At 32.3% G+C, this 18645-nt stretch overlaps 1 protein-coding gene across 1 annotated transcript; it reads left to right on the top strand.

The window, feature by feature from the left end:
- The first annotated feature begins 204 nt into the window (after positions 1–204).
- On the top strand, positions 205–13620 carry LOC127729685 (uncharacterized). The gene is made up of 9 exons (XM_052237535.1): positions 205–427; positions 2866–2983; positions 5757–5857; positions 6305–6446; positions 6733–6827; positions 8844–8949; positions 9328–9412; positions 10475–10676; positions 11302–13620. The coding sequence occupies exons 1-9, from the start codon at positions 293–295 to the stop codon at positions 11437–11439; spliced, it is 1122 nt and encodes a 373-aa protein (XP_052093495.1). The 5' UTR covers positions 205–292; the 3' UTR covers positions 11440–13620.
- Positions 13621–18645: the final 5025 nt, after the last annotated feature.

Genomic DNA, 18645 nt, shown 5'->3' with positions numbered 1-18645 from the left:
GGATAAATATAAACTACTATGATTCATTTTTCTATCTATCTATAGATTTTTTCATGCCCGTTTCTCATTGTCAATTTGTTTGAAAATGTCACTTTAAATAGGTGATTGGCAACTTTATGAATTGGTTTCCTTTTTTATAATTTACCGCCAAGTAACTCTCAGTTTACCTGTGATATTGTGTACACAATGTATTACGTAACATAATTGAAATATAAATAGTAACAATCTGGTTTAAATCCGGGTCATAAATAAAAATAAAACTGAAAAATTACGCAGCTAGGACCTAGAAAATATGCCGACAGAAGTAAAGCATGGATTTACGGGGGAATGCTTTCCTGATCATTTTAATCTCAATGCCAGACCTAAAATAAAAGAACAAAAACCTGGTCAACTGTCCAATGAGGAAATAGAACAATTTTTTACAAAGGTAAGTTCTAACAGGAATCAATCATTATATCCGTTGGACGAACAAAACAATTATGCGATATTATATTATTGACATTGTAGTACACTTATATTATTTGTATATTTACGCTATCACATCATTTTACATTAATGGTATTGATTCAAAATGCGCCTTTCTTTTCTAAACAAGTAATTTTGCCGATAATATAAATAGCTTATGTTTATACTGCACACATACATGACATACTAAATTTATTGTACACACATAAATTCATAAGATCATAATGGTTAGTTTATCCTACTCAAGCAGGGGCGGATTCAGCCATTTTTAAGTTTCTTATTGGGCCAAGGATGTCCTATAGCGAGTTCCGAGTAGACGTTCAGAGAGCGTCATTATATATCCAGTATGGTCATTATATCAACCATAATGGATCATGTACTTGTGGACAGGACAGTACTTTTGCCCTCCCCCTTTTCCAAAATCCGTTATTTTATTGTTTTTCTGTGTTAGACTTAGGCAGATATACAAAAAATAACATTTGTTATTAACTATCAATTGCTATTTTACTATCTACAGCGGTCACTGATAGTAGATATAATAGAGCTCTATTATTGAGTTTACAACAGGAAGAAAGAAAAAACGAAGTCATAATCATGATTTAAGAAAAGTACACTTTCTGGCACTTGCAAGGTTTGCTGTGCTGTGTCAGGGATAATTTTCTAATAATTTCTGTTGTTAAATTAAAAGTAACATTTCTGTTCCCTTATTTCATCTAATGTATCCTTCTGACATAGTTATAATTCTCTGCTTCTTTCATTTCAGTGATTTTAATCTCCCAAGGTTTTAAATACGTGTACATGTATGTACGAATTACACGGTTTAAAAATACGTTTATCATTATCTATAATAATTGTCTGAATACTTAAACAATCAATTTCTTATCTTTATCCTTTTAAGTGTTTGGTATTTTGTTTGTTTCGGGCTGAGTACTATGTAATATTAGGTAATTCAAACTAAGATAATCAAATTTATATCGGACCATTTATATCCTAGGTTAAGTTAGTGCCCTTACCGAAAAATAAGCCCTGCGACCATCCAAATGAAGGTTGCGGCAAGCTTGCTGCAAGCTTGCTGCAAACATAATTATGCAAATTAGATTTGCCACAAGCTTGCGGTAATTGTTTGCTGCAAGCTTGCGGCAATTGTTTGCTGCAAGCTTGCGGCAATTGTTTGTTGCAAACTTGCGGCAAACTTGCAGGAACTACACATATACCAATGTCATGTGTGTAGACACATTCAATTTATCTCTTTCAAATTACACAGCAACATTTTTAAAATAATTCCTGCCTGTATACAAACAGTCATTGAAAGAATTCTTGCAAACTTAAAGATTTAAGGAAATACATACATGCATTTGAGTTTTGAAAAAGGGGGCAGGGGTTATTCTCAAATGACATCATATACCTGTATTAAGAAATGAAAAAGGAAAAATCTCCAATGTGTATTGGGTATAAAGCTAGGTAATAATTGCATTACAGAATTGAACTTAATTTTGATAAACATGATACAGTACATCAGTTACAAAATTCAAACTTATAATAGCTAAAGTTTTTCAAACACACACACATATATATATATAGTTGCTTACTTAATTATGTATGATGGTGACATTAATTATTTTATTAAAACATGGTGTTCTATGAATTATTTGTACTTACAAAATTACCTATTGAATATCCTATATTATTGAACCAAAAAAAAACAATTCAGTTCCATAAGGGTGGGGAATCATACGGATGTCGAATGTGTGTTGAGGACAAAATTTGCACTCAACATTAAATAAAGAGATGTCACACTGGTATGATTGCAATTGAGACAACTATCCATGTATACATGTAAGATTTCGCAGTGTAATGTAATGTATCATGTTTGATATTAATGCTTTATGCACGTTCATTTGATATATATATATTTGAATGTTAATTGACATGATTAATCTAATGTTTTGAATTCTAACTGGTGACTAATTGACTGATATTGTGAAAAATTCCCCAGAAGATTGAATTTGATATAGCAGGGTCGTCAAAATCATAATAGTACATTACATTCTAAATGAAAACATAGTCTTTTGTGTACAAAATCTCTTCAACATGCTTTAAAGATGAAAAATTTCAAATTATTTTAAAAATAATCATTATAATGGTATAATGTCAAACGATTTTATCTAAACCTATAAGGGGACGACCATTTGATTTTCTTGGGGGAGGTTTGGCATGGGGGCAGAAGGATTTTGAAAATGCCTGGTATGAGCTGAAAATAAATAACCTTGCTTAAGACATGATGAAAATGACTAATCTGCAACACAAAATGCAGGAAACAGTTGTGCTCAAAAGTGAAAATAAAGCTGCCGCCCCAGAATATTAAATGATCGTCTCCTAATTTACTTGATTGTGTTTCAGGGATATGTCATTGTTGAGAAATTCTTTACGAAAGACGAGCTGGAACCCTGCAAAGATGCTATCAATGATCAACTTGAATGTCTTGCACAGAAGTTGTATAAAACAAAGAGAATCAAGAGTAAGCTTTAGAGAAAAATAAATGAATGCTAACCGAAGTTAATACTTTAACACACAACACATAGTGGAAAGTCTTTTCTCGGATTTCGAGACGATTGGTTCGCCTGATCCGTTTATTGGTTCGGTTTTAGACCTACAGCCAGTAAAACAAATATAGCCGGACGACAATAGAGAAAACCAGATTTTATTTCGGTTTGTCTGACTGACGATTATTCCTCTGTTATATATTTGGCAAATCGTACTTTATCTTTTTAAAGTAAGCCTTAACATTTACTTGTTACAAGAGCAGTTTTTATTATATTTGAAATAAACAAAATAAAGGAAGTTTCTCGGCTGCAATCTCATCGAATATCCTGACTGAGATGAGTAGATCAGTTTGAGATGAAAAATTATCTGACATACAGAAAGATCAAAGCAGAACCTCAACAACACAAAACTCAAAAGACATTGAGAGGATAAGATACATTCGTCACCAAAAGACAAGTTTCTATACAATTCGTCAAGCTCTAAAAGTTTTGAAGTTCATTTAATTAATGATAAAATAAGATTTCAAACATTTGTTGTGCAAACCTGACTAGTGTTATTACTTCCTTGGTCTTCCCGAAAGGATTTTCTAAACGAATCAGCAAAATTATCCTACTACAAAAAACGTATGTAACAATAAAAAGATAAATTGATTGCATTAACCTGCTTCTGTAGACTTCACAATTATTTCTCAACAAACCCAACCACACTCTGTATGTGCCTTTCCCAAGTGAGAAAACTTTAGTTCAATGGTTGTCGTTATAGTAACTGTTTGTCATAATTGTTTTTCTTATAATATCAGCTTCAATCAGCCAATAACTTTAAACTGTTTTACTTTTTTTTATCTTGGCTCTTTTATGGCTTATTTACTAGGCGGTATTGGTTTTGCTCATTGTTAAAGGCCGTTCTGTGACCTGTAGTTGTTTAAATCCTTGTCCTGAGGTCTTTTGTGTCTTCTTGTTTCAATGGCAACCATACCACATATCCTTATTCAGATCACCTGTCCTATTGCCATCACTTGTTGTCCGTCGTCTGTCGTTGTCCGTCCCGTCGGCCGTTTACTTGTACAAGAAATCTTCTCCTCTGAGTACATTGGGCTAATTTGAAACAAACTTGGCCAGAATCATCCTTTTGGGTATTTAGTTTTAATTGATTTTGTCTTCCAACAAACATGGTCATCAATGCTAAATATAGAACACAGGATAAAACAGTGTTAAAACATATCTACACATTGTCCGTTTTGACAAAATCTTATAGGAGTCATTTCCCTTAATTGATGATTTTTACTAATTTCGTTTTGTGTTTTAGCTTTAATCTTAAAAACTATAATAGAAACATAAAATTGCAGAATAATCAGAAAGAAAGTTACAGATAAGTCAACTTGGTTGAAGTCGTCAGTTTACTCGGGAGTCCTTATCAAAACTACAAACTGTTCATATATACATATTTCTATATCTCATAAAAATCACAGAAGTTGATAAGGTATTAATACCAATTATAACGAAAAGGGGGGATGACGTTCATTTGGCTGTTTAGGGTGTTTTTAAAAATACGAAAACATGTTCCGTTTTCCTTGAGATCTTAATTTCGGAAGTACGTATGTTAAGTTTAAAGTGCTATACTCTACATACGTTTAATTAGTCCGAATAAAAAATAATTTTTCGATCGGAAAGGTCATAAATATACATGCGAACAAGAATACATATATAATATTAATAAATTTTTCTGCAAAACCCGTTCATTTTACTTGAGTGTGTATTAAATACTGTATGTTACGTAATTCATTAAACTACTATGTAAGGGACGGAGTATCAATAGATTTATGTTTTGTGATCACTGAGTCGAAGAAATCTCAATGATGCATGGAACCGTAACAATTTTTTTCCAGTTTTTTTTAAAGTACATTGCAAAGGTGAAAAACTTCATTTATGTAACACTTGTGAACATATCCTATTACCGGCTAGGGTTACCACAGATGCAATATACATAATTTACTCGTTTACGGCGTCTAAGTAACTCTGCAATATATGAAAGAATTTTATCAAACGTTGCTTATGTGATGTATATCTCACATCTCCTTTAATAATATCTACCCGGGGTTTAAACAGGAGTAATATGCACGACGGATGCCACGAGCGCGGCCTTCCTGAAATCTGAGTTCATCCAGTCTTCTTAGTCCAAATAATTATGACGTCTTGAAAGGCTATTTTATTTTTTTTCTTTGACGCATTCCTAATAGCCTTTCAAGACGTCATAATTATGGAGGCGTCAAAGCAAAAAAATAAAATAGCCTTTCAATACGTCATAATTATTTGGACTACAGTCTTCTGTGAGATCGGTGTTGCTTTATATTTAATATACTATGTAGGTAGTATCCTTTGGATCATAGTTTATTTTTACTCTTTTTTTTTAGGGACGTGATATATGTATTTAGTCTGTCATTGTCGAATTTAATTTTTCTTACCTTGCCTTCCTTATTCTTTATGAAAATGCATTGGGCAGGTTCTTAAAGTCTTCAAGTGGCAATGTTACCACTATATCTGAATTAACAAAAGGGCCAACTAATTTGAGATGATCCATCGTCCTGCATATCTGGGACCATTATTTTAGTCCCAGTTGATATGTATGAAATGTTTGACACTGAACGTTAAGCAAACAACTAACTGAATGTCATGAAAAGGTAGATAAAAGCCTGTAAATATAAGAATATATTATGCTTTCCTTTCAATGTTGATTAATCATCTTTTCAGATTTATACAGAGAACTTGGATTTTATGAGAGATTAACAGCAATAGAGGCGGAATGGCCAGGAGCGAACATTCTCATGCATAAAGGGGATGGTTTGCCACAGGTGGGTTACGTTCAGTTACGGTAATTAATTAAATAATTGATTAAAACGTGCAACCTTGTCGATAAAACAAAGCAGTCGGTTAACATCGGGAAACATCTTGGTTAATGTGTGAAATTGTAACTAATCGAGAAATAGTTCTCTCCATGAAAGACATTGCTAGGGGTTGTGCTAAAATACGAAACAAAACCAAAAGCACTTTAGAAAATATCCATTATTACGGCATACTTTCAGTTATACGATATAGCAGAGAGAAAAAAATTGTCGCGCCGTTCTTTGTATCTCTTTTCCGTTATTAAGTCTGTGGCAGTTTGTGGCCTTACTATTACTGCCTGTTGATTACAAAATATATCAGAATACCTCAAAATCGAACTGTCATTTGTCACTTTTTGTTTTTGAAAATATTTTGTTTTATTTACTTACTAATGTTTATGGTGTTGCTGTTTACAGGCGTTCAAAGATCTATGGACCAGCGAGCGTCTGTTAAATGTTGTAGAGCAGTTGATTGGCCCAGAAATTGCTGGTCATCCGGTATGGAATTTGCGTACAAAAACTCCTCAGAGCGAGGCAACTACCGTACCATGGCATCAAGGTATCTAAATGTAATAAATTTGCATAGGAATTTCAAACTGTGTTTAACCTCCCATTTACAAAAGTGATTCTTGATTCGGAATTTTCCCGATTCAAAATTGTACAAAACCTTGAAATCGATCAAATTGTGTTCAACAACCGTTTATTTTAAAATATTTATAGCATTAAAATTAATGAATTTCATAAGGTTTTATCTACGTTCAGATTTTGAGGGAAACAAATTCAGGACAATTGGCCATATATCTTGATGTAGAAAGTTGTAATTGTGTATACTTTGATTTTTGTAGACTGTGGTTACCTTGACAACGACTGTTACAAAACCCTGCAGCCGACAGCATGGATTCCACTACTAGATGCTACTGAAAAAAATGGTTGCATGCAGGTTTGTTCACCATTAATAACTTTTTTATGTGTTTTACTTTTATATAAAATTTATTATGCTAGAAACGAACCTTGTAAAAAACACACTTCTTCTAATAAAGAAGTGTTTTTTGGATTTTGGTGGGATCTTCAATGTTGATTTCTCTGTCATGTTATGTAGTGTTTTACAGACTGTTATGAGTCTCTTCGTGGGTTTCCGTATTTTGCAGTTGTGTTGTTGATTTTTCATCTGCCTATAGCTTTTTATTGTCCCTCTTGTACCTTCGGCCTCTTTTAAGAAGATGCATATATATAACTATTATATCCACGTTTATTTCACTGTTGATATTTAACTTTTGAAAATATTATAAACACTTCGTAAAGTCACTCTCGTCTGGTTCAGTTTGTAACCCGGATTTGTTTTTATCTCTATCGATTTATGAGTTTCGAACAGCGGTATACTACTGTTGCCTTTATCAGTCAAATTGGTACCGTTAATGTGTTCACTACCACTGTGTCGATATCTCTGCTGGTGGACTGTTAATCCCAGAAGGTATCACCAGCCAAGTAGTTAGTACTTCGGTTCTGTCATGAAAATACCGATATTGTTTGTTTGAAATTTGCTGTTATACTATTTTGAAACTATTTTAAATTAAGGAATGTATCTCCTTCATGCATAGCTCTGATTCCTTGTCGGGATCAGGCTATACTTTAGGTCCTTTTTGGTTTTGATAAGCGCTTCAACGTTTGTATAAAGTTTTTGATTTTTAAATAGTTTTGCCTCGAGCATCACCGAAGAGACATTGATTGCTGGTACAGTACAATCAGTAGTTAAGGGCATACGATACAGTTACAGGGGAGGTAATGACGTTGCTAACGTAAATTGTTATTTTCGCGACGCCAAACTGTGACTTATCGGGAAAAGATGCAGTTTTCGACTGATTTTTATCATTCAAACTGATTTAACTTGAAAACGAGTTCATGGACTCCTCTTTTTTAAAATGACATTTGTTTTGATTACGTATGAAGATTATGTTTACCAATTTTCATGAAAAAGTCAATAGTGCAATTTTTTTAAATTTGATAAATATACAGCAAAAAATGACGTTTTTTTTCTACAATCATAATCATTTGATTAATATGAGTTATTTGTAAAAATGAAATGTACAAATTTATAGAACATTTATATAAAACAGAAATTACAAATAATTTAACAAAAAACAGCTTGCATTTATCTTTTAAAACAAAAAAAATATGTATTTCTATCGAAAAGAAAAAAAACGTCCACAAATCCGAAATTTGAGGAAATATCTGAAATTTCAACCTCAATTTACTCAAAAAGTAGCACATGATGCTATATTGTTTATTTCATATTTGATTTAATCAGGTAAAAATTAGCCTATATGCAAATTTTCATCAAAATTTCATTATGGGATCAAAACTGTATCGTATGCCCTTAATGTTATCTCTATATCCTTTAAATATAATTATATTATGAAGTACTTACACTTGTAACTGAATATGTGAATATGTCATTGAACTCCAGGAAAAACCTAATTGTTTCTTTGTCAAGAAGATTTTTCCTTGACTGTGATAATGACATTATTGTCCAGTTGTGGGGCGTGCAAGTATTCTAATCGTTGGTGTACATCGTTGTTTTTGTTACATCTTTGGTATTGTTATTCATTATTGACTTTTATTGTAACTTGATTTTGTATAGAATCGTGACCACTTTCCTATTACCTGTCTTGATCATTAAATAATAATTGTCAGTGTTTTGTTTGGACTATGATTTTTTTTGCATAGTGTACATATGTGTTTAAACAATTTGCCGTTTCGTGTACTAAGGAAAATAACTACAAATGAAGTGTCTCTATGATTTGACGTTAAACATATACGATCAAAGAAAGACGTGGAATAAACTTCAATGTGACAGTAACCCAACAACATAATAAAGCCAGAAATTACCTTTATTCTGTTCAGAAAAGAATGTACATTTGTATATTGATACAGTTTAACTTATTGGTTCTATGTTCAGGTGGCAAGCGGAGGACATCAAAAGGGTATTGTTGCAACTCACCAATGTTGCTATGGAAATACATGGTATGTCATGTTAGAAGAAAAAGAGATGGAGAAAACATTAGGTTTGTAAAGCATATCATTCCTCTTTACAAAAAAACATATGAATTCGACAATAGACAAATGTATCTTGGACTATCTATTAGTAAATGAGTGAAAATGACATTTATAGAAAGTTTGAAGTACCTTAGATTAATATGTCATTTTCATGACGTTCGTTTCTATAATTACGATGCTTTATAGTCTTAGTCCTATTGGTTATTAGTTGAACATATCCCGTTGATTGGAATACACAAATTTATAATGGAAATAATATTTAAAGAAATCAATAATAGAGAAAATGAACCAAAAATAAAGAACGGAGGAAAATGACTAAGAAATAAAGAATACGGAAAAGAAGACACCCATCTAGATCCTCATTATTCTTTTACACTTATTTGTAGACATTGATTTGGAAAAGGATATCATCACCGTCCCTGTACCTTATGGAGGAATGCTCCTTTTGAATAATCTAATACCACACAGAAGGTGAGAATGTTGAAGCTAAAGTGGTCTTTTAAGTGACAGTCTCTGTAAGAATCGATCAATTTAGAAGAATTTAAAAACATGGCTGAAAAAAACCCCGACGACCTAACCAACTTTTTTTCGAAGTTACCCTCATCCTGAGTTAGACATGGTAGATCTTTCGTTTCTGCGTGTCTGATATTTCGAGAAATCTCTAGATAACTTTTGGTTAGAATGATAGAAAATTACGCAATTAGCTTCCCTTTATTGTTAATTTCTAGTGTATTTCAATTATATCTTGAAATACCAGAACAGGAAAAGAATAGATATAAGAAGATGTGGTATGAGTGCCAATGAGACAACTCTCCATCCAAGTCACAATTTGTAAAAGTAAACCATTATAGGTCAAAGTACGGCCTTCGACACGGAGCCTTGGCTCACACCGAACAGGAAGCTTTAAAGGGCCCCAAAAATTACTAGTGTAAAACCATTCAAACAGGAAAACCAACGGTCTAATCTATATAAAAAACGAGAAACGAGAAACACTTATGAACCACATCAACAAACGACAACCACTGAACATCAGGTTCCTGACTTAGGACAGGTGCAAACAAATGCAGCGGGTTTAAACGTTTTAATAGGCGCCAACCTTCACCCTACCTGAAACAATAGTGTAACATCACAACATAGAACGAAAACTAATTTTAATATATTCGTGCACCATTTTGAACTTAGATTAATGTAAACCTGAGCGGGTTTTTGTTTGCCATGTTTTCACCACTGCCTGATTCTTAGACAGATATCAGATATACAGACCAGTGGATAATCAACCACAGTGTCTGAAATTACAGTATCAATGTTTAGATACTGTCTTAACATGTATCTGTGACTTTTTATTCAAGTTGAAAATAGATAATGCTCAATAACTTAATTTATTTTTTATTTTTGATAAAAAAAATTCAACAATTTCAATTAAGACATGGTTGTGCATTGATGATTTTGAAGTGTAAACCAACAGATAAGTATGTTCCTTATTTTAACAAATTATTAGAAGATAAAGAAGATAACTTAATTTGATTTATATAGTTTACCCAATATGAGTAACCAGATAAGGTGGAGTCTAGACCTAAGATGGCAGAAACCAGACCTTCCATCAGGATTCTGGGGACTAAAAGGTTCCTTATTAATGCGATCAGCAAAGGACCCCGACTATAAGATTGATTGGACAGAATTTGATGGTGTGAACAGACGAGAAAAACAGAGAGATGCTGTAGCCGATGTACTCCCGGTAAGTATCTAGGTCAAGTTGACTTGTTGTTTCTTAATCATCTGTAGTCATTACACTCAAAATTAGTCTTATGTAACTCTTCAACATGACCAGACTTTTTCCGAAATTAGAACAGGGCTATTAGAATCAAGTGATGCCGAAATTGTCATATGAACGTATTGGTTTAAACTTCCTGTTACAAAATGAAATGCTTGTTTTTACTATAATACAAAGTCTTATTAGATACCTGAGTTGATTAGTGTGAAAATGTAATTGTTCTAAGCTGGCTACTCTGGAAGTTCATTCCTCCGTATTTCATCATTTTCATTTAAGGAATAAAGAATGTATACAAAATCATTTTGTTTAACAGGTTTTGCTTATAACTTTTAAACATAAAAACTGCTTTGTATGTTTGGAAAGACAGAGATAGACTGCAGACACCATTATATAAAGAATACATAGCTGAGAGGGTGATAGAGCAGATTGTTACCCCGAGAAAAACATTCCTTTCGTTCCGATTGTTAATAAAGTCATACGTTTGATCTTGTCAGTTTTTATGGACTTCCCCCTTTTTGAATTTACCTTTGGGTTCGTAATTCTTGTTATACTTTTTTTTAATGCTCATGATGCTAGCATTATTTTATAGCCATCAGAAAACTGGGATTTTGAGACTGCATTGGAAGGACCTTGGATGAAGAAATGGGAGTTGACACACATGAACAGACATACTGATAAATTGAAAGATGGAATTTCTGTCAGTTGGCATAATATGAACAAGGCTTAGACATTTTTCTGCTGCAATTTATGATTGAAAATTTGTTGATTGGTTAAACTCGTGGGAAATAAATTATTATTGTTTAAATCAAAGTACCATGTCATTGAAAAATCTGTATTATATCAGTATGCTTTATCACTATCAAATCATAGTAACACACATCCGAATAAACTTTGGAGCATACTTCACACATCCGCTTAAACTTTGGAGCATACTTCACACATCCGCTTAAACTTTGGAATATATGAATAAATTTTATCACCGTATGCACTTATAAATAGCTTTCAAATTATTGTCAAAAACTCAAACGCTATTCAAGGAGATTATCAAATAAGAGTGAAATGACATCAATTCTTTTATACTTGTAAGGAGAAAGTCAAATTAATGAGATACAAAATAAAGTTCAAATCTATAACAGCCTTGATATATACCTATATTATGTATATGTTATACCTTGGGATTTTTTTTGTTACAATTTTACTTCTGTGATATTCCTGTGTAAAAATGTGCTTCTTTGCAACGAAATATACAGGAAAATTTTTCTTAACCCACTCTCGTGTGATTATTGAATGAATATGCAAAGTAACATGAAATTCATCATGTCCATTATATATACTTGACTTTAAATTTTTTTTTAAATCGAATTGAGTCCTATCGAATCTAATCACAAGTTCTTCAAAATGTAACTTACATACATGTCTAAACATATACAGTTAAAAATGTGAAGAAAACTAAAGCCAAATTACTTTTTGTTCACCAAAAGTTAATAATAAAAAATTACCAAAGATATCAGCCTTATAATTCTGCTCATCAAAAGTTATTTGTAATTATTACAAATCATTTGATTCAAGCACTTTTTCAAAAAAACTTTTGAAATCATCAAAATCACAAATCTCACTTTAATATGTTATTGTATGATTTCCGTTCAAAAGTACTAATATTTAATTTGGTAAAGATTTGCTTATGATTTGTTATGATTCAATTATTTTATAGTTGGGCATTTTCTATGTGTGATGTGATGTAAATGTACAATTGTATCAATTACTTATAATATTAGATATTTCAAATTAAGGGATGTTTTGTACACTATTCCTTTGTTAGAAGATAAACAACTGAAGGTATATTGGAAATGAAATGAAATGTATTTAAACATTTCTTAAATGTATTTAAACATTTCTTAAATGTATTTAAACATTTCTTAAATGTACAGGTGTTAGAACTATGAACTTAATAAAACCAACCTGCCATTTCATTTTTTGGTACACAATCCAACTATTTTTACCAGTTATACATTCATGATATGATAAAATCGGGAACTGCAAATGATTTGAAATTGTTTTTTTCTCAAACGACTCGAGTACAGCAACCCTCAACGAAAAAGAAGCTTTCAACTATTTATCAACTTGCTGTCAAAATTTATTTTAAGTGATAAAAGTTATAAGTTAAATTTACCTTGGATGTTCTTGTATCGGACAAATCTTTGATTGCATCATAAAGCCATAGCGAATGATTATGGTTGCACTGATATAGTAACATAACCTGGAGCATAATGCTATTCGTTTTAATGTTAATCATGTTTTAAATGTATATTTCGTAACAATTTGTCTTTTAAAACTGATTTTAGCTTAGTTGGAACAAATATGTATCATAATTATTAATTGTAATGAGCAAAACTCTATGTCAGAATCTGCTTGACAGAGTTTATGCAATTTACTTTTAGTGGTCAGGTCTTTGTCAAATAATGCTCGTTTTATTAATAGTATGCAATGTGTCGGATATACATGAGTTTTAAAATATGGAAGACACGATACTCGCTGTAAAAAAAAGATATCATTTAGTACATTTCATTCATGCACCCAGTTGTATGATTCATTAATATCATCTAATTTGGCACGCGATACTCCTTATAAGCGGAAGTAGCAGATAGTACAATTCCATTTTTTATTATATGTCTCGTATTTTTATATTCTGTTTTATAATGTGTAAAATAGAGAATATGTTTAAACAAATGTTGGTCCAACTTTCCTGTAGCAGTAATTTTTAAGTATTTGTGATTATCGTTTCTTTTCAAATAATAGTGTAAAAGGATAGTAAGATCTTACTATAGAACTCCTTGTAATGTTCAATAAATTCATTATAGATGTAAATATTTAAATTGATATTGAAATAAAGGCTTTACGACTAAATGAATATATAGTGTAAATTAATGTACATATTCACTACATGACTACACTGTACACTAGGAATGGTCGACTTTTTGTTAGATTATTTATTATTTACCTCAGACAAATTTGCTTTACCAAGGTCTGAAGTACTTTAGTCCGAAACTGTCATTTTGATGTGATCACGATTGGTATACTCTAATCTATTTTTTCAGATATTTCCCATGCGATAATTTCAGTTTTGTTCAGATAGTTCTCTTGCAGTCATTCAAGATATTTTTTCCACTGCTATGGAAATCAGTATGTTTATCTCGCCTTGACGGAATCAAAAAGCGAGACATAGGTATGCTGTTTCCGGCGAAGGCGTCAACAATGTATTAGTTTGTGATTAGGTCTAGTTTATGGTGAACCACTAGTGGTAGGTCAATGATATTTTGTATGCAGTTGTTTAAACATTGGCACATCTCATTACTATGGAGATTATTTGGCCCTGCCCACTCAGTCATGGTCTATTGACTTTAAAACTTTTGCTTAGTTTTTATGTATTAGTTTGTTATTAGGTCAGTTTAAGGGGAACCGTTAGTGGTAGGTCAATGATAATTGGTATGCAGATGTATAAGCATTAGCACATCTCATTTCCATGGAGAATATTAGGTCCTTACCCCCTCAGTCATGGTCTATTGACTTTGAAACTTTTGCTTAGTTTACATGTATTAGTTTGTGATTAGGTCAGTTTAAGATGAACCACTAATGTTAAGTCAATGATATTTGGTATGCAAATGTATAAGCATTCGCAAGTTTCATTTCCGTGGAGATTATATAACCCCACCCCCTCATTATGGTTCATTGACTTTGAAACTTTTACATAGTTTACAAGTTAATGTTTGTGTTTAGGTTTGTTTAAAGGGAACGACTTATGAAAAGTCAATGGTATACTTTTTAGCTCACCTGGCCCGAAGGGCCAAGTGAGCTTTTCTCATCACTTGGCGTCCGTCGTCCGTCGTTGTCGTCGTCGGCGTCGTCGTCGTCGTCGTCGTCGTCCGTCGTCGTTAGCTTTTTACAAAAATCTTCTCCTCTGAAACCACTGGGCCAAATTTAATCAAACTTGGCCACAATCATCATTAGGGTATCTAGTTTAAAAAATGTGTCCGATAACCCCGCCAACTAACCAAGATGGCCGCCATGGCTAAAAATAGAACATAGGGGTAAAATGTAGATTTTGGCTTATATCTCTGAAACCAAAGCATTTAGAGTAAATCTGACATAGGATAAAACTGATTATCAGGTCAAGATCTATCTGCCCTGAAATTTTCAGACAAATCTGACAACCTGTTGTTGGGCTGCTGCCCCTGAATTGGTAATTTTAAGGAAATTTTGCAGTTTTTGGTTATTATCTTGAATATTATTATAGATAGAGATAAACTGTAAACAGCAATAATGTTTAGCAAAGTAAGATTTACAAATAAGTTGTCATGACCAAAATTGTCAGTCGACCCCTTTAGGAGTTATTGCCCTTAATAGTCAATTTTTAACAATTTTTTGTAAATTTTTGTAATCTTTTACAAAAATCTTCTCTGAAACTACTGAGACAAATTTAACCATACTTGGCCATAATCATTATTAGGGTATCTAGTTTAAAAAATTTGTCCGATGACCCCGCCTTCCAACCATCATGGCCGACTTGGTTAAAAATAGAACATAGGGGTAAAATGCAGTTTTTGGTTTATATCTCTGAAACTAAAGCATTTAGAGCAAATCTGACAGGTGGCAAAAATGTTCATCAGATTTAGATTTATCTGCCCTGAAATTTTCAGACGAATCCGACAACCCGTTGTTGGGTTGCTGCCCCTGAGTTAGTAATTTTACAAAAATTTTGCAGTTTTTTGTTATTATCTTAGATATCATTATAATATCTAATATCTAATACTATTAATTATGATTTTAACCTTATTTTACATGATTTCCAAAGCATCAGTTAATACAGGTGAGCGACACAGGCTCTTGAGAGCCTCTAGTTTGCAGTTGTATTAGCTTTGGCACAAGTCATTTCCATGGAGATTGTTTAGCCCTGTACCTTCAGTCATGGTTCATTGACCTTGCATGTTTGCATAGCTTACATGTAAAAGTACTGCTATTTTAATTTCAACATTTGCATGATCAAAATAACAAATAGGCAAGACATATCTCTGTGTTAACAGTTTATTTGTTTAGCAATTGTTAATTTGATATAATAATGAACAATCAGAAAAAGATGTAACATTTTGATCGCATAGAAAATGTTAGAACAGTAATAACTTTATCACAGATCGAAATGTCTGAATATTAATTGAAATGTTGGATAGTGTGGATTCATTATTATTCGTGTGATACTTATGTTCGTTGATTTCGTAGGTAAAAGACGAACCACGAATTAACATGTTCAACAAAATGCAAATTATCTATAGGCGTATGTGCCGATTTTGTCTAAACCACGAAATCAAATATCCATGAATGTAAATTCTTGCCTGAATCCGCGAAAATTGGTACCCACGAAAATAAATGAATTCACAGTAGTTACTTTTGAGATGTGAAGAAGAAATGGCTGTTTTATTTCAAACATTTAATTTTTCTTCATTATTGATGAGAACACCTTACACATTTGTCCTGTTCCAGGTTTGAGTTGAGTGTTAAGTTATACGCATAAATATGAATAATAATTTCATCCAAGCGTGCCCAAGAATTCAGGCAAAAATGTATCTGTGAAAGGTGAGTTTGAGGTATACACAAATGAGATTGCAATATATATGAAGTCCGAAGTTGCCGCTAGTGTAGGTAACTAGTGGATGAATGTAACAGAGACTTCAGTCATCATACTCTAGTTTTAATGGACTAAATCATTTATTGCGAACCCAATGAAAGTTTTCCACAGTGCCATCTCTATCTGGTCAAGGTATTTAAACTTTTGTAAGTTCTCTTGTCCCATCAAAATTATGATGTTCAAATTAAGACCTACTTAAATGTATTCTATAACTAAACAAAACCAAAAAAAATGTAAATTTCAAAGGTAACATTACTTTAACTTTTGTTAGAAATCAAATCTTTATGATTAAATCAGCGTTTATATTGAAGAGATTGATAATATATTATCAATTTTGAATAAATACATCATCACAGGCCGTTAATGAGTATAAAAAAAGTATTTTTTGTCTATATATAAGAAAAATTTGTCATGACTCAGGTAAATTAATCAATGAGTGATAGATTTCTCTTAGAAGAAATTTAAAGGTCCCAGTGAATAAACTACACAGATAACAATAGCTTTTGTATTCATTTGATGGGACAGGTAGAGATGGCACTGTAGTCATTGGGTTCGCAATAAGATATAATGGTAGTATACATATGTTAAACGATCTTACAAGTCGGGTATAAATAAAGGCGACAATAGTTTACCGATGTTAAAAAAAAGACAGACATCGGATTGAAACTTAACGCGGAATATTACAAAGTTAAAACAGAGCGAAACCAGGTGCGTCGACAGGGTAAGTATATCTAAGACATGCTATGCATGCATCATTCGCCACTAGATTCCAAAGTCACATGAAGTTAAATAAAATGTGTCTTACCCAGTAACATGACGAAACCGGTATTTATGAGAGTTAACACATAGTGGTACAGAAGAAATTGTGTCAGCAGTAACTTAATGTTCTAAATGATTTGAAATATTTAAACACTGTAAAGATAAATAAAATACATAATGGCAACCGTGGTACTTGTGAATGGATCGTTTCAGGCCTTTCTCATAACATTGATCAAGTAGTTTTTGAGTGACGTTTAACCTCTTTATAGGAAAATTCCATTGAGAACACGGTCCGGCCTATTGTATCAACTAAAATACTTAAAAGCTTCACATCCTAAATTTTACGGTAATATTGTATTTAAAGCGCGGAAATCACTATGTGATCCGTGTAAAACTCATCGAACCTTTAAACAAGCTTATTAGTAAAGGTTATCTTATCAATGTTGTAATTAGATCTTTAAATATAGTTTACATTGGCACTGATATCGACTTTGTCATCAGCAAATTAAAACATAACTAAAGTTGTATTCTTTTCAAACGGGATGTATAAAGACACACCCACGTTCATTTTGATCTATAAAGAGGTTAACTCCTAACTAGCCTACTACCTGTCGATACATTTATTTTTGGCATTGCACAAGTCATGTCTTCTTTGACTGTCCATGACGTTAAAATACTAAATCCCTGGGATGTGTTTTAGTTAATTTTAGTCTCTGATGCATGATTTTTTATTATTAATTGATTTTGGCTTTTAACTAGCTGTCAGTAACTGCGAGTACTCTCAAATCGTACTTTCTTGTTTATTTGACCTGTTGATACTAATTGTAATGCTTTTTTGTTATTTAATGTTTACTTATTCAGGGTTATATCTGGTCTTTATACCAGCTTTGATAAGTGTTTGGTATTACTATAAATTTTCACTTCTTCGTACTATGAACGTCAAAATTATTTATTTTGTAAAAACATTTTCTTTCTCCATTTGAACGGTACACGTATACCTAACGACAAAATTATTTTCATTTACCTGTGTTTAAAGTAATTGCAAATGGCTGATATTTTTGTTCAAACATATTGTTTTTCTTAAATTGTTAAACATTTCACAGCGGTATAACATGTAACTTTAATTATTCTTCCCTTAGTTAATTTATTTTGTATTAACATTGTATCATAGATTAAATTTATTTGTTCAGTGTATGTTCACTGGTGTTAATATGTCTTTTGATTGAGTTAAGCCTTTTCAATTGATATTTTATAGTGTGTGTCTTTCTATGTTGTGATGTTACACTATTGTTTCAGATAAGGATGAAGGTTGGGTACCATTAAAACGTTTAAACCCGCTGCAATTGTTTGCACCTGTCCTAAGTTAGGAATCTGATGTTCAGTAGTTGTCGTTTGTTGATGTGGTTCATAAGTGTTTCTCGTTTTTCGTTTGTTTATATAGAGTAGACCGTTGGTTTTCCTGTTTGAATGGTTTTACACTAGTCATTTTTGGGGCCC

The sequence above is a fragment of the Mytilus californianus genome, unplaced genomic scaffold, assembly GCF_021869535.1.
Source record: "Mytilus californianus isolate M0D057914Y unplaced genomic scaffold, xbMytCali1.0.p SCAF_2, whole genome shotgun sequence".
In the NCBI taxonomy this organism is placed as follows: Eukaryota; Metazoa; Mollusca; class Bivalvia; order Mytilida; family Mytilidae; genus Mytilus; species Mytilus californianus.
Note: the sequence above shows the minus strand (reverse complement) of the source record. Positions and strands in the feature narration are given on the sequence as shown.